The 19,808-nt window shown below is 48.1% G+C and overlaps 1 protein-coding gene across 1 annotated transcript in view; it reads left to right on the top strand.

The window, feature by feature from the left end:
* Window positions 1-19,808, top strand: part of PADI2 (peptidyl arginine deiminase 2) — a 78,425-nt gene that overhangs the window by 46,043 nt on the left and 12,574 nt on the right. Inside the window, exons 7-10 of the mRNA XM_030537593.1 lie at window positions 1,400-1,578; window positions 4,479-4,582; window positions 5,843-5,954; window positions 7,897-8,004. Of these exons, the coding sequence (XP_030393453.1) occupies window positions 1,400-1,578; window positions 4,479-4,582; window positions 5,843-5,954; window positions 7,897-8,004 (503 nt within the window). The remainder of the gene's footprint in view (window positions 1-1,399; window positions 1,579-4,478; window positions 4,583-5,842; window positions 5,955-7,896; window positions 8,005-19,808) is intronic.

Genomic DNA, 19,808 nt, shown 5'->3' with positions numbered 1-19,808 from the left:
GCATGTCAGCACATGATGACATTACAGCTCTCAAGGGCGCAGAGAGCCCAGCCGCTATGGGACTGAAATCGAAGAACTTGTCTTGGCAAGATTGCGTGGAGCCATTCCCTTAGCTCAAATGACAGTGCACTGGCCTAGAGTGCTGGATACTTGGGCTCCTAACCCCTCCACTTAATTACCTTATTAACTGGCTATTTAAAAGACAAGCAACAGTCTCTGGTTGTATCTGTGGCGCACAGGGATTTACTCCTGGGGGAATTCTGCGCCACAAAATTAAAAATTCTGCACACAATACTTTAAAATTCTGCATATCTGATTTGTCAAAATAACACAATATAATCACGCCAGTTTCCATTATTTCAAAATACCTGTCAGCAACTATGTCTGTAACAATACAGACCAAAAAAAATCAGGAAGTGTTTTTGGACAAATAGCTTTCTTACTAGGCATATTAATACAGACCTTTGAGTTCATTTAATACAGAACTGTATTTCCTGCACCCCTCAGAAGCAGTGCAAAGGCTTGGGGGAGTCAGGGGTAATGGAGGAGCTGAGGGAGAAGGAATAGTGAAGCCTGAGAGTGAACCAGGCGGGTTGTTGGGTGTGGGTGGGAGAAGTATGGAACAGGGTTTTTTTTGGGGGGGGGGGGAAATTGTTAGGGAGGTGAGGATCCTCCCTCATGCAGACCCTGGCAGACCCCTAGCCTCTCCCATTCAGTATGGCACATCTGCCCTTGTCCTCATGTGGTCCTGCCTCCCCACTCCCCTGTCCCCATGTGGCCCTGCAGCCTCATCTCTACCCCATCCTCATGTATCCCTGCACCCCCCCTTCCCCATGTGGCTCTGCAGACCCGTCCCATTCAGCCCCTGGCTCAATGCTGTCACCTCAATAGCTCTTGAGCCTGCACCCTAGTGTGTCCCCTACTAGCCCTTCTGAACCCCATTCTGTGTTCCCACTGCAGCCCTGGGTGCCCCACTCTGTCTGTCCCATGCCTCCTCACCTGGTCCCACTGTGAGGACTGCAGCCTCTCTGCTGGCTGGCTGCCCTCTCTTCTGGCACCACAGCAGCCTCTGCTGGGCAAAAGGTGTAACTGCGGCATCTCTCCAGTAGAATCTATATTCTGCGGAGAAAAAAAATCTGTGGGGGACATGAATTCTTTGTGTCTGCAGTGGTGCAGAATTCCTTCAGGAGCAGCAATTGGTCTCAAATTATGGCCTGACGCCACCAGTGATCCCCAGAGTGTTGCCATGCGGGTCATAGAACTAAAGATGCAAGCATGGACCTCTTAAGGGTGAGAGAAGAAGGGATACCCATGAAATTACATAGCTGGAGAGAATGTGCTACAGGAAAGCCCCATTTTTCTAAACATTTCTTCTCCCCCACACCCTTTTTTCTTCTAGATCCTTTCTTTGGTCAGCGTTACATCCATGTCCTGGGTAGGAGAAAGCTGTATCATGTGGTGAAATACACAGGTGGATCTGCAGAGCTGGAGTTCTTCGTGGAGGGTCTCTGCTTCCCGGATGACACCTTCCCTGGGCTGGTTTCCATCAACATCAGCCTTCTAGAGTCATTAACTGAGGTTGTTGGGCATGGTAGGGAGGGGAGGGCATGATGTGCCCTGGGAACAGGATGTTTAATTGCATGGGTTTAGCAACACTGCAGACGTAGCAAGCTGTAAAATATCAGTTGACTGGCATGATGCATCCTTAGGTAACTCAGTTGACATCAGGGAGATTAATTTATTTCAGTAACCATTGGAAGCCCAAGAACAGGTCAAATGTGCTAAACCCAGGGATGTTTGTGAATTACATTTCCTTCCAGATGCACACTTGTGCCACTCTTGTCTTACAATAATCATTGCATGGGGACTGGATGTCTCAGGGAATCAGTAATGGGATATTGAGTCTTTAGCCTGTAAGCTGCTCATTCAAATCCAGTCCAAGTTGGTAGGGCCTGAAAGGTGTTACATAGACTTTTCAAAGTCCCATATGAAGTGAGTTTGGTGGGTCTCAGTTCAGTTTTTCATGAATAGACTCCGTATCACGTATGTCACCATAGTTGGCATCAGTTGGCTCCCTCACTGGCAGCCTCACCAGAGAGGCCAAGGAGTGACTGGGCCATAGACATAAGTCGCTGTTATCCCAACCTTGAAGTGATCATTCCAACTGAGCCTTAAAGCACAGTGGGTGGACAGCTTGTGGATATCACTTTATACCATGGCCTTTCACTGTGTACCATCATTTATCCCCCAGATAAAGCAGACACAAAATGCTGTCACATCAGGGTTTGATTCTGACCACTACCCCCCGGGTAAATCAGGAGCACTTCCACTGGAGTCCTGCCAGTGCAAAACGGGAGTGAGTGAGATCAGAATCAGCCCCCAAGAATTCTCAGCATCCTCACACCAGCGGCAGAGTTCTGCAGTCACTTTGCATAAGTGACGACACAAGATGGGGACGAATCAGGTTTTCAGTCTCCAAGGCCGCTGTGTCCTTCAGGGCTAAATTCTCACCTGGGCAGAGCAAATAATGTCTGTGCAAAGCAAAGAGCTAAATGTGTAAGTGTAACATAATGAAATCTGTGGTGGATAGGGGAGCGTGCACCGGTTCTTAACGCTCTGCTGTGTGAGTGTTTCTATTTTAGAGGGAACGATGAGCCATGCCAAGACCACAAGGGATTTAATGTTCCATGTCTCAGTGGGGTTGCAACAGGAGTGGAGGGAGATATATAACCTCTCTCTCCAGGGGCTGCACCCCAGTAGTAAACTCCTCCTCCCACCCTCCTTTTGAGACTTACAGGCATTCAGGTTAATTTGGGGTCTTCCCCAGCTGGATCTGGCTAGAAGCTGGTGCGAGCCATCGTCTTCCCCATTAGAGCTGTTATATAACAGAAGAAGGAGCTGGTGATGTTAAAGCTCAACATGTCACTTAGCACATCTAATGTGCCAACTTTAAATTGGCCCGGGCCTGAGAGATTTATTTCAAAGTCCTTTTTTCGTTTTAAGTTGTCAGTGTCTTTTTGGAGCATGCTGCACCTGCTCGCCGATCATTTCGAGTGAGCTGAATTTTATGGAGACACAAGCCATCTAATGAAACTTTACCTGCCGCCGAGAGGCTCAGCCTTTCTCTGAGATCAGAGTGTGCCGCTGCATGTCATATGACATGCATAGGGGGTTGGCGCTGTGATCTCTCCGCTAGGACCTGGCTGGGATGATTTAGTTGGGGTTGGTCCTGCTTTGAGCAGGGGGTTGGACTAGATACCTCCTGAGGTCCCTTCCAACCCTCATCTTCTATGATTCTATGGTTCTGTAACATCACTGCTCACACAACTGGATTTACAGAACACACCAATCGTGGGCGTCTTTCTGCCAGGAGGTTAGTAGAGAAGCATAGGTTAATTCCACTAGGGATGTAAAATATTAATTGGTTAACCTGTTACCAGGTAAGCATTAGTTTTACCAGTTAACCTGCCTTAACTGTTAACCCCTGGGCCGGCCAGCCCGCCAACCCCAGCAGCCCCAGCCGCACCTGCTGGCCGGATCGGCCCCAGCCCGAGCTGCGCCAGCCGGCCCTTTAATCAGTTAATCATTTAACCAAAATATTCGTAATCGTTGAAATGTTTAACTTTTTAAACGATATTTACAACCCTAAATTCCACTGTTTTAAATGATATCTACATCCTAAATTCCACTGCCTACATTCCAATTTGGGCAAATCTGAGGTGCCGCAAGCCAGCTGGACCTGGGAAATCTATCCCTAGAAATGTGCGCTTCCCCGGAATCTCAGTACCCAGACAGTATCAATGCAGAACGTACTGTATCTGCGTAACACAAATAAGCAGCCACCTATGGGTTAAGGAATCCCTAGAGTGCAACATAAGATCCCAAATTAAAAGGTACCCATAACATCCCTGCATCTCTTCACTTCACAGCACATCTATTGGCCTCAACTCAATCATTCAGCTTTCCACTGCTTTTGCTTTATGGCTGCATTGACCCTTCCAACTTCTGGGTTACATTAGGACACTTTTCCACAGTTACTCCATGGTTCCCAGAAATAGGGTCCACAGGAGCCACGGAGAACGGTCTGAGATAGTCCTGCGGCCAGATCTGCAGCTCGTGTAAATCAGCGTAGCCCTCTGGAAGCCAATAGAGCTGTGCAAATGTACACCAGCTGTGGATCTGGCCCACTGACTCCTCAGGGTCGGAAGTGGGCCACATCTTGCTGTACCAAGGTGGGGTTGAGTGAATTACTCTGAACCTATCCCTAGCAGATATCTCTCAACTCTGGGAGTAAGAGTTCAGCACTCAGCAAATCTTGGTTGACCTGTTCAACTGCCTGTTTCACCCGCGGCCATAGGGACGCCGACCTATACATCCACTGTCTACCCTTTCTGTTCACCCACCCGTGCGTTGTTACTATTGAGCTCAGCAGCCCTATGAACGTGCTGATTGTGTGCGATGTTCTGCTTCACCTCCAGGAGATTCCACGGGCTCCGATTTTCACAGACACGGTAGTTTTCCGAGTTGCTCCGTGGATAATGACTCCAAATACCTTGGCACCAGTCAACGTTTTTGTATGCAGGTAAAGAGCCAGTGAAGATGCCTCCCTATACACATGCCAGCTTGTTGCTGGCATGACCACGCATGTCTTGGGACATGAATGATTGCAGGGCATGGTGCAGGTGCAGGCACCATGCTAACAGATTTTGTTGCTCAGTGCCTGTCTATATACCCTGTTAGAAACCCAACCTTCTAAAGACTTGAGCTGAGAGCAGTCCCATTGATTTGTGAATCTGTTCAGTACTGAGAGTCAGGATGGCTAGACTCAACCAGCTGATTCAAAGATAAGGATGATGGGAGCTCCAGTACAAAGTTAAGGAACACTCATGATGGGAGCGCCAGTAGAAAGTATTGCACAACACTTCTGTTATTATGAGGAACTACTGGACTTCATTCATTCCTGCTTTTTCCAACAATTCCTGCTGCAGTTCCACTGAAGTTGAGTTATGCCAGGGATGATCCACTCAATTGACTATATAAAGTCAAAGGAGGTTAGAAATACTGGCGTTGTCAGTCCATAAACCTATTGTCATGTCCAACTGGTAAGGAATCATGGTTATTACTGGGCCTATGCAAATATCATCAAAAATGTTCTGAAATGTTCCCGGGCCAGTCCCAGCCCAGAACTGTTTGTGTGTGGAGACAATAACTATAGTCCCATTCAAAAATGTGTGAGATTTCAAACATCATGTGTTTTCAGTAGGAAATGAATTTTCATCTGAAAGCAACTTGAAATCTTGATGTGTCCTCTCTCAAGAACAAGTCTATGTAGCAGTGAAATCTAGATGAGAAAAGGTATAACACGATCCAGTGACTGAAAGCTGAATCGTGATCAGCTACTAGTACTCGTAGATCAAGAAATCACTCCTTTAATCTTCCCTTTGTTACGCTAAATAGATAGAGCTCTTTGAATCGATCACTGTAAGGCAGGTTTTCTCATCCTGGAGATCGTCCCAGCATGGCAGAGTTCCCAGCCCCAAATCTAAACCCATCCATCGGAGCCCAGCTCGGTAATATGCTGCCAACAGCAGTCTGCTGCTTCAGCAGCCTAGCCCTATAGCTGTGGCCAGATTCATACACGTCACCTTCACAGCCTTACCACCGACAGTATTTAACTCCCAGCTTCCAGGAAGAGTTTGGAAGGGTATATTGGCCAGGGACAATTCACTTTCGAAGGCCTGGGAAGAGGAACATAATTTTCGGCCCCCTCTCCATTCTGTGAGCTTCCCCCCCTTCCCCGCCTCCTCTTCCAATGTTTTCCTCTTTTCCTTTGTTTTCACAGTGTGAAGGATAATTATCTTTTCCTGAAGGAGGTGAAGAGCTTAGTGAGCAAAGCCAATTGCAACCTGAAGGTCTGCTATGGGTACATGAATCGTGGAGACCGTTGGATGCAGGTGAGGTGGTGTGGGAGATGGTGACCGATACAAAGACTTTTCCTTCCTTTAGTACGTTAAACAATTCCAGTGTTAAAACCTGCCAGCCATCAGCCGTCGTTAAATGAAATTGGTTTGTGTTAGTCTCCATGGCAGGGCTTGCCCAGTCTGGCTTCAGACACTGCCTCAGTTTCCCTTTCTTTAGAGCTCTCCCTCCAGACTCATTCCTTTGCAGCCCTCCTAGCTGGGACTTCTCACCTCCTGCTCCTTGCAGGTCTCTGTCTCCCAGGCTTCAACGTTGGAGCTCCAGAGAGTTTTCATCTGCACTCTTCCCAGCAGTGTCGTTGTCTCCTTGGCATCACGCCCTTTCCTAAAGGCCGGCTGCCCTTATACCTCCCAACAGGCCTAGTTCAGTCACATGACATCCTTGTCACATGATCCCCTAAACTCGTGTCTATCACCTGGGGAGCTGGGCAAAGCCTGGCACGGATGCAACTGAGCCCCCACCTCTTAAAGGGCCACCTCACCAGAGACTGAATCATATAAACTACAAAGCTTCGCTTGATGATGGTCAGTTCCTCATTGGCATGACTGTAGCCTCTAGGAGCCCTGCTGATGGACAGGGCCCCATTGTGCTAGTGGTATAGAAACACTGAACACAAAGAGGGTCCCTGCCCCAGAGAGCTTACTGGGATCATCTCTGCTTTGGGTAGGGTGCTCTGGGGATGGGGGGAGAGGGCTCTGAGTCTTAACTGAGGTTTGCTGGCAGATCTGTTCCAGGTGCTCCAGGGCTGGATTGAGGAGCACTATCCAAGTGGGGAGGAAGGCTTGCACAAAACATCTGGCTGGAACTGGGGGCGCCCCACTTCTGAAAGCCAGACACTTGTTTTCTCCATGCGTCGAGGCCCCCTCAAATGAGCGGACGCTTGTGAAAATGTAACTTTTCCCCTCTCTGCATTCCTCTCCCCATCTGTGAAATGGAGCCGATAGTCGCCGACAAGAGCTTGGGTGAAAGGTTCTTAGGCCCACATCCTCCACAGTAACTGCCTAATTCCTATTGAAATCAGTGGAAGTTGGGTGCCTAAATACCTTTGAGGATCTGGGCCTCAGTCAGTGCTGAGTATAGGGTGCCCACCCATCCCAAATTGGGTGGGACAATCCCGAAATGCAGAGTTCTGCTCCCAGTCCCAGGTTGAATGACTCCAGGGCATCATTTGTCCCGGATGCCCTGCAGCGCCGGGCCTGCCCGAGGCTCAGGGACACTGCCAGCCTCTTCCTAGTGGGGACAGGGATTGAGGTGCAGGGCCGGCTCCAGCTTTTTTGCCGCCCCAAGCGGTAAAGAAAAAAAAACCCAAAAAACAATTGAGCTGCCGCCAAAGTGCCGCCGAGGATGACAAGAGGGAGTGAGGGACCCGTTGCCGAATTGCTGCCAAAGACCCGGACGCGCCGCCCCTTTCTATTGGCTGCCCCAGCCACCTGCTTCCTTTGCTGGTGCCTGGAGCCGGCCCTGCTGAGGTGGGCCATAGGCCCCCCATTGCCATGAGGCCACACTCCCTGCTTCTCCTCCCCGAGGCCCCGCCCCGGCGAGTCCAGAAGCCGGAACCCAGGCAGTAGTAAGAGCTGCCCAGGGAATCCAGGCCACTGTGTGGAGCCCCGGGGGTGGCATGCCCCATGGGGGTGGGGACACAGGCTGGGGAGAGTCTGGGACTTCCACATCAGCCCATGCTCCCTGGAAGACTCTTACACGACCCAGTTCCAGCTTCTGGCCTGGTCAGGGGGTGGGGCCTCAAGGGAAGAGGAGAAGTGGGGGTGGCGCCATGGAGGGGGGCGGGGCACCTGCATGTGTCCTGCTTTTGTCTTTTGAAAAGGTGGCCACCCTAGCTGAGTATGAGTGTGTCACTAGAGAGGGATAGTGCTTCTCCATCTGCCTGTATGTAATGGATGGCTTTTCTCACTTGGACAGGATGAAATCGAGTTTGGCTACATACATGCTCCTCACAAATGCTTCCCTGTGGTTCTGGACTCTCCCAGAGATGGGGGCCTTAAAAACTTCCCCATCAAAGAGATTCTGGTAAGAGCAGCCTGTTTGTTTTGCGAACACATTTGGTCTCTCTTGTATTGTCTCCTGGCAGAGGAAGAGGCTTGTGGTTATCAATAAGCATCTTCTAGGCCAGATGATAAAAGAATAGGAACCAAATCCTGAGACCCCCTATACGGGCAAACTCCTTTTGAAGACTACAGGAATTTGCTTGAGTGGAACTGGGATCTGCCTATGGACTTCAGGGGTCTGTCTCATGGATCCTGAAGCAGGACTGGGCCCTGTGAAAGCACTTTGTGATTTCCTCCCCACACTCTGATGTTGTAATGGGGTTTATCTCTACAAGCAGGAATCTGATGCCTAACCCAGTTCTGGGTTTAAGATCTGTTTAGACCTTTCTCCAAAGGCTGCGCCCAGCTCAACAGGGCCACCCAGAGGATTCAGAGGACCTAGGGTCTTCAGCGGCTGGGGGTCCTTCCACTCCGGGACCTGCCGCCAAAGTGCCCCGAAGACCCGCGGCAGGGGCCCCCCACTGCCGAATTACCGCCAAAGACCCGGCACTTAGGTGGCGGGTCCCGCTTCGGCAGTAATTCGGCCGTGGGGGGGTCCTTCCACTCCGAGACGGAAGGACCCCCCGTTGCCGAAGACCCAGAGTGGAAGAAGCTCTGGGGGCCCAGGCCCCGTGGGAGTTTTCCGGGACCCCCGGAGCGAGAGAAGGAACCCGCTCCAGGGGCCCTGAAAAACTCTCATGGGGGCCCCTGTGGGGCCCGGGGCAAATTGCCCAACTTGCTCCCCCCACCTCCCCCGGGTGGCCCTGCAGCACAGTTTCCCAGTGTGAAGGAACATAATTCTGTGAGGGTAGCTCACATAGTGTCAGCATTTCCTGCTTTCCCGGTGACCAGGAAACCTCTCTGATTGTTTCCAAGTCTCAATCTCAAATAGCTCTTTATGCTAACTCATATTGCGTGATAGACCCAGGCCAGTTGGGAACAGCAGAGTAGTAGAAGGGAGATATACTGGCCACTGGATAAGCAGTTTTCTGTTCCCTGAGTCACCAGAGCAGGGGCTGCTCCAGGCTAATGAGAACACCTGACTCTAATTAACCTGCTAAGAGTCAGGTGAGGCAGTTAAGCACCTGACTAATTAAGGCCCCTCTGGTGCTATAAAATGGCTCACTCCAGTCAGGCCAAAGGGAACCAGGGAGCCAGAGGAGAGGAAGTGTGTGCGAGGAACTGGGAGCAAGAGGCACAAGAAGCTGAGCGTGAGTAGGCATCCTGCTGGAGGAGTGAGAAGTACAAGTGTTATCAGACATCAGGAGGAAGGTCCAGTGGTGAGGACAAGGAAGGTGTTGGGAGGAGACCATAAGGAAGTAGCCCAGGGAGTTGTAGCTGTTGCGCAGCTGTATCAGGAGGCACTTTAGACAGCTGCAGTCCACAGGACCCTGGGCTGGAACCCGGAGTAGAGGGCGGGCCTGGGTTTCCCGCAAACCTCCCAACTCCTGATCAAACACAGGAGGAATTGACCTGGACTGTAGCTTCTACCAGAGGGGAAGGTCTCTGGGCTGTTTCCCGACCTACAGGGTGAATCTGAGGTGAGCAAATCCGCCAATAGTCACAGGACCCACCAAGGTAGAGGAGGAACTTTGTCACAATTGATATAATTAGATTCTCAGATTTTAACGCATTTCATATTGATAATGACAAAACATATTATTATGTAAAATATTAAATGTATCCAATGTTAAATACATGTGACATTAAATATAATCTTGTAAATATAACATATCATAATCAATGTTTTATAATATAAAAGTCAAAGAGAACTGAAACAAGAAAGCCTGAATGAAACACTCCATTTCAATTTTGAATTGTTTCAATGAATTCATTGAAATCAACACGTTCCTATGAAACATTTTGATTTTGCTGAAACAACTTTTTCCATTGGAAAACTATTTCTGTCTCAAATTTTTCAAACAGTTTTGCTAAAAACCAAGAGCCAAGTTCTCCTCTGCACTGTGATCGTGCAGCCGTATTGATTTCACCTGGCTTCCAAAAGCATAACAGAGAATGTGGCCCCAGTATTTACAGTTTCAAAGAATGAGAGGAGATAGATAAAAGAGAAACCACAGAGGCTGGCAGGGAGACTCTGGAACAAATTGCTACAAGATGAGTTTTTAATGCCATTTATTTGCTGTGCAGGTGACCGAGAGAGGTTACTATCCCCATCTGTCCACTTCCAGCTTGCTGAGGCTTTCAAGTCATAGGTCATAGTTTAGTAAAGAATCATAGAATTGTAGGACTGGAAGGGACCGTGAGAGGTCATCTAATCCAATACCCTGCACTTATGGCAGGACTAAGCCATCAAGGGAGATGTCCCATGTCCCATGAATCACCCTTTCTGCTAAATCCTTCCTGGTCCAGGAACCAGCTACTCTTCTGCTTCACAGAAACATTCTGGTTTCTCCCAGCTGACCTTTAACCCAGAAGGGGAGGGAACACCCCCAGTTCTCCTGCCCAGGCATCCCAGATCGAGGTGGTCATGGGATAGCCCTAACATCTATTTAAATTGAGGGGCCACAGTCATGTTTTCTTGCCCTGGTTCCAGGGCAAGGTGGATTCCTCGATCCTGCTTATTTGAGGCCAAGGGCTTTTTTGTGCCCCTATAAATGTGTGGCATCCCCGTCATAAGGAGAGGAAAGGAAAACCTACTAGGAGTCACCTACCCACTGGATCAGGGTGCGGGGGGAGGGAGGATGCAGCCAACTGCCATGTGGTTGTTTTCAGGGCTTATCACTGGTGAATGCAAAGGGCCAACTCTCAGGAAGTTAGGCTGGGAAAGGTTCCAATCAAAGCAGGGACTCTAGCCTGAGGAGCTAGAGTAGAGAACAGGGAGCTGTGTGTGCAGGGACAGGTTTGAATGCAAGGCATCTGGCTGAGAGACATCCCCAGGCTTTACATGCTGGAAACCAGTGTCTTTTTTTATTCATATAGATATTCTGGTTCTGTTATAAAAACTGTATCCCTCCTGCCTCTCTGTGGCCCATCTCCTGAGCAGCTCTGAACCCTCTGACCCATCGCCCACAGCCAGATCCATCCAGAGATTGCAACAGACAGCTCCAGCCAAGGGCTGGCAAAATCCTTGTCAGCATCTAGCAATGCTATGGCATAGGGGGAGTCAAGCAGGGAGCTTTCCACAGCCATTCATTCTTGCTCGGTGGTTGGATTCCTATTTGTTCTATAGAAGGTGACCAGATCTGAATTTGTGGGGGGCGGTTTGGATCCCAAGCCAATCGCAGCAGGCCCGTCTCTCGGGGCAGCTGGTAATCGGAGAAGAGAGCGAGGCGCCACAGAACGAAAACAAGTGGCCCCCTTCGCTATGTGTCCACTCTTAGAAGGGTAATTGCTTTTAAATGCATTGAAATATATCATTTACTGTACCTCCAATGAGTACAAAGTCCTGGAGTCACCATGCAGGATGGGAATAGCACATCGACCATCTTCTTCATAAATAACCAAGGCAATTGCTTATCTCTGCCCCCCCAGATAAATTCTTTCCTTAGTATTTAGAGAAGCAATTTCAGCCTTGGGAGCAGCTAACGTATTATATTCCCATCTTGTACTTTGAAGCCTCACCTAATCCCCCTTCTATCTCTCCAATCTAATTTTCCAGCTGGCATGATTTAGCCCCACACACTTCCCACTCCCCAGCGAGCCGTGTGCCTTGCCGTGAGGCTTTGGGCGCCCACATCACGAAAAAGAGATGAGAGGGAATTAGTCTCTCGGAGTGAAACTGAGCTTTGCTGGAGCTGACAGGGCTTGAAAGCTCCCGGGGCAGTGGGGATGAAATGGCCATGGGGAGGAGAACGATGGTGTACTGGAGCCTAGCGGGCAGCATCCCTCTCCACTGTGCATGAAAACAAAGAGGGTTAGCACATCTTACAGACCCAGTCCCTTCCCGCAATAACTAGGCAAAGCCTTGAGCAATTTCATCAGGGTAAGTGAGGATGGCCCAAGCCACAGAATAGGAGTTGAGCCGCCTCATGGTCACTTCTCCAATCTAGGACCTGGGGGAGACACCCTCCCCCCCCAGCACTAGTGTGCTCCCCTTTGGCAGGGAGGGAAGAAATGAATGAGCTACCTGGTGGTGGATCATCTACCCTGGCCATCCCCAAACAAACCCTGTACAGGCAGCCCCAACCTCTGTCCCATCCCACCATCCCCGCAAAGCAGATCTGTGCTGGTTCTGCTGCAGGTGGGGCCCTCTGAACCCATTGTATTAGCCCCCGAGTCTCTTGTGCCATTTTAACCCACTGCTGAGAATCACACAAGAGTGACAGGTTTCAGAGTGGTAGCCGTGTTAGTCTGTATCAGCAAAAAGAACAAGGAGTCCTTGTGGCACCTTAGTGACTAACAAATTTATTTGAGCATAAGCTTTCATGTGCTAAAATCCACTTCATCGGATGCATGCAGTGGAAAATACAGTAGGACGTTATATATACACAGAGAACATGAAAAAATGGGTGTTGCCATAGCAACTATAATGAGAGTAATCAATTAAGGTGGGCTGTTATCAGCAGGAAAAAAAAGACTTTTGTAGTGATAATCAGGATGGCCCATTTCCAACAGTTGACAGGAAGGTGTGAGTAACAGTAGGGGGAAAAATTAGCATGGGGAAATAGTTACTTTGTGTAATGACCCATCCACACCCAGTCTTTATTCAAGCCTAATTTAATGGTGTCCAGTTTGCAAATTAATTCCAATTCTGCAGTTTCTCATTGGAGTCTGTTTCTGAAGTTTTTTTGTTGGAGTATTGTGACTTTGAGGTCTGTAATTGAGTGACCAGGGAGGTTGAAGTGGTCTCTGACTGGCTTTTGAACATTATAATTCTTGACGTCTGATCTGTGTCCATTTATTCGTTTGCGTAGAGACTGCCTGGTTTGGCCGATGTACATGGCAGAGGGACACTGCTGGCACTGTGGGGAAATACCCAGGAGCACAGCTGAACGCAAATGGCCTTATTAGTCTTGCCTTTCATTCGTTGAAAACCCACTTCCTCCTCCTGCCAAAATCAGCTGCTGACTCCTTTGATCGGACCCGTTGTGAAACAAAATGGATGTGCAGGTGATGGAGAACAGTGACCATGACCCACACAAGGCATTTTTCCCAAGAAGACACATCCAGGGCATATTTTTTCTCCACTGTTTATATTTTAAAATTAGATTTTCACTCAGCAATCTTATAACGAGCCATGTACGGTCATTGCCAGCATGCTAGAGCCATATGCCTGTGGGCTCTTTGCAAGCCAGCGCCTACAGGATCAGCTTTGATCAGAGACAGAAACACCATATGGCACTTCTGCAGTTTTCCAGCTGCTGGGATAAAGCACTAATGGGATTTCAAGACCGTTCTATCTCAGGAAGTTTGAATAGCATAGCTGAGATTTCAGCAAAGCTTCCCTCCTCATTTGAGCTCCCATTTATAGACCCCATAGAGACCTTGATCCACTAACCTCAGACAAGCAGTATCCATTACCGGGGCCATCAATGGGCCTTCTGCAGCTCCCCCTCAAAAATGCAAATCTAAGTGAGGTTGTAAATAAGGATCCGGCAATGACCAGTGCTTAGAGCACAGGGCTGGGAGCAAGGGCTTGGAGGTTCTATTCCCAGTTCTGCCCTTTACTCATTTGGGATAAAACGTTCACGTGGCCGTTGATTTCAGCTGCCTTATTATTTGTGTGCCCGACTTGAGACATCCAGGGTCTGCTTTTCAGAGACACGGCCCTAGCAGTTCCCACTGATTCCATTTGGAGCTAGGTGCACTCACAAGCTTTGAAAAGCAGGCACTGGGGACCAGATAGTCCAAAGAATTTAGCTCTCATTTAGGGGCCTAAACAAAGAGATGAGATTTTCAGAAACACTCAGCCCCTGCAGCCCCCTTTGAGAACAAGGAGTACCAGGTGCCAAGCACTTATGAAAATCAGGCTGCTTAGGGTACGTCCACACTACCCACCGGATTGGTGGGTAGTGATCTATCTATCAGGGATTGATTTATCGCATCTTGTCTAGATGCGATAAATCAATCCCCGCTGCGCTCCCCGTCGACTTCGGAACTCCACCAGGGCGAGAGGCGGTAGCGGAGTCGATGCGGGAAGCCGCGGCCATTGATCCCACGCCGTGAGGATGGGAGATAAGTCAAAATAAGATACGTCGACTTCAGCTATGCTATTCCCGTAGCTGAAGTTGCGTATCTTACATCAACACCCCCACACACACCCCTCCCCAGTGTAGACCAACCACTGTAGGCACCTAAATGGGAACTGAGCTCTTTTGGAAATCTGGCTCTAGGCATCTCGAGTTGGGGAACCAAAACTTTGTGGCATCCCAAACCAATAGCCCCTTTGGCGAATGTTGGTCTTAACTTCTCGGTGTCTCAGCGGAAAGGCTAGCTGAGCAGGTTATGAGACCATGGTACAGACCAGTGATCTCAGTGGTTCAGGAGCTAAATTAGTGAATGATATGACCCAAAAGAGCCCCAGTAGTGTGAATTTGTTGTTTTATTTACTATAGTACAGTTCATATTTCCCCTCCATGGATCACCACCTAGTAGTGGTGAAGAGGCTTGTGTGTTTCAATGACCCCGAGAGCGATGCTGCCTGGAGTCATTTACTCCCTTAGGGCTACCCATGGCAGAACGGTCAAGGGCGAGGTTCCAGACAAAGTGTGATCCAAGAAGTCCCTAACAACAGAGCAGAGGGAGGACAACTGCACAGTGGAGGTGAAACTGTTGTGTAATGTTACAACAGCTGTGAAGGTGGATGAAGGCTGCAGCAGATAGAGGATCTCCAATCATCATGGTGTCCATGCCATTGGTTTCAAGTCCTCTGTCTGTCAAGGCTAGTGTGGTGCCTGTTGTGCACCAGTCTCCCCACTTTAAAAGAAGTCCCTCACAGGCATCTTCCAGTTTTTGGGAAAATAACATTTGCACAACTCAAAAGTCCGGTGGTGATCGGCGAGTGGTGACGGGAACAGGACAGTGAAATCTGGTAGTTCTTAGTTACAGACCGACACACGGGCAGTGTGTGTGTGATACAGTCGTCTTGCTCGACGATTGAGGTGGGTTGAGCATCTCGGCCGCTGCACCCATGACTGAGCAGTCCTTTTTAGGATCCACTCTGCTCACCCCACATGGGGAAGGGGTTGGAAAAGGTACCCTAAAAATAGTCTTGCCTCTGTTTTTCCTGGCTGAATAGCCACATCCAGCAGGATCACCACCTCAGCAGTAGAAAATGTAAGAAACTTTTCAACTTTGGAACTTGGAACGTACGTACCCTGATGGACAACTCAAACAGTGACCAACCAAAGCGATGTACAGCCATTATTGCTCATGAATTGAGTTGGTTTAATATTGATATTGCTGCTTTGTCCGAAACTAGAGCTGATGAAGGACAGGTGAGGGTGGAGAAAGGAGGATACACCTACTTCTGTAAGGGAAAATCTATGGATGAACCCCGATTGCATAGAGTGTGCTTTGCTATAAAGAACAGTCTTATAAGGTGCCTCTCTGAGGTGCCAAGTGGTATCAATGAGGGGTTTATGACACTCCGATTGAGGCTCACCAAAAATCAACAGGCAACTATTGTGAGCGTCTGTGCACCAACACTGGATGCCAATGAGAATGTAAAGGAAGATTTTTATTCTCAGTTGGAAACCATTTTATCGGAGACCCCTACAGAAGATAAGATCAGCCTTCTGGGGAATTTCAGTGCACATGTTGGACGAGACTCAGACCCGTGGAAAGGAACAATCAGGAAAGAAGGAGCTGGTAAAAGCAATTCAAATGGAATTCTGCTCCTGACCAAGTGTGCTGAACGTGAACTTATTATTATGAACACTCTTTTCTAACAATAGGAAAAGTTCAAAACATCTTGGAGATGCCCATGGTCAAAGCACTGGCATCTCCTCGACTACGTAATAGTTCGTGGCCGATATCGTAGTGACGTACTTCTCACTAGAGCAGTGACAAGTGCTGATGACTGTTGGACTGATTGTTGCCTTATTCGATCCACAATGAAAATGAAGATCACTCCCAAATGGAGGCTGCAAAAGAAGCAGGTCAGACGCAAACTGAAGGTTCAGTATTTGAAGGACCCTATTAAGCGTGACCACTTCCAAGCAGTCTTAGAAGAAAAGCTCCCATCAGAGTTTCTGGAAGAAATTGAGGCACATTGGAGCCAGTTGAAAGCAGTAATCATCAATGTCTGTGAGGAAACCATAGGCTACCAACCAGAAAACATCAGGACTGATTTGACGAGAATGATGCTGAAATTGAGCAACTCATCAATGAGAAGATAATGGCATTTTGTGCTTGGAAGAATAATATAAATTGTAATGTAAAGAGAGATGCTCATGCCAAGATGAGGGCGGAAGGCCAGCGTAAAACCAGAGAACTCAGGAACAAATGGTGGACTGAGAAAGCGCAAGAATTCCAACATCTCGTGGACATCTACAATACATGTGGTTTCTTTAGTGCCACCAAGGCTGTTTATGGGCCAATTTGTCATGTTATAAATCCTCTTTGCTCTAGGGACAGAACCACACTTTTGAAAGACAACAAAGCCATCAGTTGTCGCTGAAAAATAACATTTTGAAGATCTCCTTAACCGTAATTCTGTGGCTGCAGATTAAGTCCTTGAGCCAATCCCTCAACGACTATTTCGGCATGAGCTCGGAGACCCTCCCAATTTGTATGAGGTACACAATGCCACTAAGCAGATGAAGAACAACAAGGCAGCAGGTCTAGATGGGCTCCCCACTGAAATCTTTAAAGACGGTGGACCAGAGCTAATTTGGCAGCTTTACCTGCTTATCCTTAAAATCTGGATAAAGGAAGCTATACCCAGTAAAATGAAGGATGCCCTGATTGTCACCCTCTTCAAGAAATAGATAAAGTGGATCGTGGAGATTATTGTGGTATCTCCCTCCTAGCCATTGAAGTCAAAGTTCTGGTGCGGATCCTTGCAACTCGCCTTCTGCCCATGTCCGAAGAAATTTTTCTGGAGTCAGAGTGGGTTCTGACCATATTGTAGAACTGCGGATATGATCTTCACAGCACGGCAGCAGCAAGAAAAGTGTCAGGAGCAAAACCGACCACTGTATATGGCTTCTATTGATCTAACTAAAGCCTTTGACTCAGTGAATTGCCGTGCCCTCTGGACTGATAAATACATCAATGTCCTAAAATTCCTTCATGCTAACATGAAAGCGACTGTTCTGAGCAGCACTGGCTCCCAGAGTGAACCTTTCAGAGTACAAACAGGAGTCAATCAGGGCTGTATCATCACCCCAACCATGGCTGCAGATTTTATTGCCGTCATTCTTTACCTAATTGCTGGGAAGTTTATAGCAGGCACTGAAATCATTTACAGAATGGACAGAAAGCTGGTCAGGCTTAGCAGGCTGAAAGCCAAGAGTAAGATTTCCACAACGTCCATTGTGGAACTTCAGTATGCTGATGACAATGCCATCTTTGCCCACTCTGAGAAAGCTCTTCAAACTATCTTGAACATGTTTGCCAATGCTTACGCGTGTCTTGGTTTCACTCTTAATATCAAGAAGACTAAAGTGCTCTCTCAGCCCTCTCCAAATGAGGTATTGCATGCCCCATCTGTCAGAATCAATGGAGTGGCACTGGAGAATGTCGATCATTACCTCTACCTTGGAAGTCATCTTTCATCCAAGGCAGATATTGATGCAGAAATTCAACATTGCCTGAGCTGTGCCAGTGTAACTTTTTCTCATTTATGGCACAGGGTTTCTGAAGATCATGACATTTAAGCAGACACCAAGCTTCTTGTTTTTCAAGTCGTCATTCTCCCCCACTCTGCTGTATGGGTCCAAAACTTGGACAACCTATAGACACCACTTGAAAGTCCTTGAGGCACCATCAACGCTGCCTTTGTAAGATTCTGAAGATCAAATGGGAAGACGGGTGCACCAATATTACTGTTCCGGAAGAGGAAAAGACCACTAGTATTGAGGCAATGATCATCCGTCAGCAATTCTGCTGGACTGGTCACATTGCCAGACCATCGCCTCCTGTCCTCTCAGCTGAACGAAGGGCACCGTAACGTGGGTGGACAACAGAAGCGTTATAAGGACTTGCTGAAGGACAATCTAAAAAAGTGTAATATTGACATTGACACTTGGGAGATACTTACCCAGGATCACTTAAAATGGAGTGAAGTCTTACGTGATGATCCCCTGTATTTTGCTCTTCCCCTTGCACGTCGACAAGCTGAAGAGGACAAGAGGCACAGGAAGAAGGAGAGACTGGCTTCCAGTCATGGTGAACAGCCTCCTGCTGAGCCTGAAAACATCTGCCCTCATTGTAATAGAACTTGTGGTTCAAGGATTGGCCTTATTAGCCACCTGAGGACCCGTAACTCCCATGGAAGATGATCATACTCGATAACGAGTGATCGCTCATCATTCATATTTAAACAGTGTGACTGGAAAATATTTAGTTTATATATTATTCTCACAGCAAATAAGTTAATAACTTAGTGCAAGCTGATAACTTCATTGGTTAATAATGCAGGAAAAGCATCCTGATTGGTTAATAACTTGGACTGGTTAATAGTTAAATTACACCGTGTTTTAATACCGTGTGCTGCAAAGAGCTGCAGGAGAGGTATTAAAGAGCCACTTGTGGCTCACGAACAATCTGAGTATCACTGGTTCAGACGGTGCTTTAGAACCTGAACTGCTTAAACCAAAATAAAGCCTGAGCTCCCCCAGGAAAACCCTGGCAGGGGAAGGATTTCAGGCCTTTTCAGAAAAAAAAAGTCCAAACAGCTAATCTCTGGAAGTCTGCGAGAGGATGGAAAGAGAAAGTGAGAGTTTCCTCTTCCCTGTAATATAAAAGCAGGCTCCCTTCTCATGCCTCTAGAGCTTAATGTGCCCAGAACGTTAGGAGGAGTAAGCAGAAACCAGCTTGTTAAATTGACACATCCGCATTCTCGTAGAAATCATTTTGATGACCCCCGGAAATGGGGCTACGGTGCGTGTGAAGGGATCCCTTTTTGCCAAGCATGTCTGCTGGGCATAGTGCAAACAAGCCTGTGACCGTTCCAGAAAAAGAAAGAGATCCCAGAGGCACATCTCCAAGTGCGTATCCCATTATAACCAACACCGTCCAATGTGTCCTCGTCCGCTTATTCAGACAGAGGCTTCCAAACTTCCGACTGTGTCGCATATCCTTGCCAAGTGCCCATGGATTTATTTCGACGGCGGGCTACCGGCTCTTCACCTGGCTGATGACAATGCCATCAAATGGCTGGGCATCTTGTGCAGAGGCTGGTATGCAGCCGTGGCAGTGAATGCAGAGCACTCCTGGTTTAATGTGAGTGTAGAATTCTGTAATGGCAGCATTTTGCACAGGTGTCAATGACTACACAAGATGTAAGGTGGTGGAGAATCAGTCCCCCACCCCCCCGGTAGCTGCACTCAGCTAAGTGGTCCAAATTTATCCCTGGCACAAGTATAGAATCATAGAATATCAAAGTTGGAAGGGACCTTAGGAGGTATCTAGTCCAACCCCCTGCTCAAAGGAGGACCAATCCCCAACTAAATCGTCCCAGCCAGGACTTTAAGCCTAACCTTAAAAACCTCTAAGTAAGGAGATTCCACCACCTCCCTCGGGAACCCATACCAGTGCTTCACCACCCTCTTAGTGAAAGTTTTTCCTAATATCCAACCTAGACCTCCCCCACTGCAACTTGAGAGAATTGCTCCTTGTTCTGTCATCTGGTACCACTGAGAACAGTCTAGATCCATCCTC

This window comes from Gopherus evgoodei, chromosome 18, assembly GCF_007399415.2.
Source record: "Gopherus evgoodei ecotype Sinaloan lineage chromosome 18, rGopEvg1_v1.p, whole genome shotgun sequence".
NCBI lineage: Eukaryota > Metazoa > Chordata > Testudines > Testudinidae > Gopherus > Gopherus evgoodei.
The sequence above is the reverse complement of the archived record's forward strand: the minus strand, read 5'-3'. Positions and strand labels throughout refer to the sequence as shown.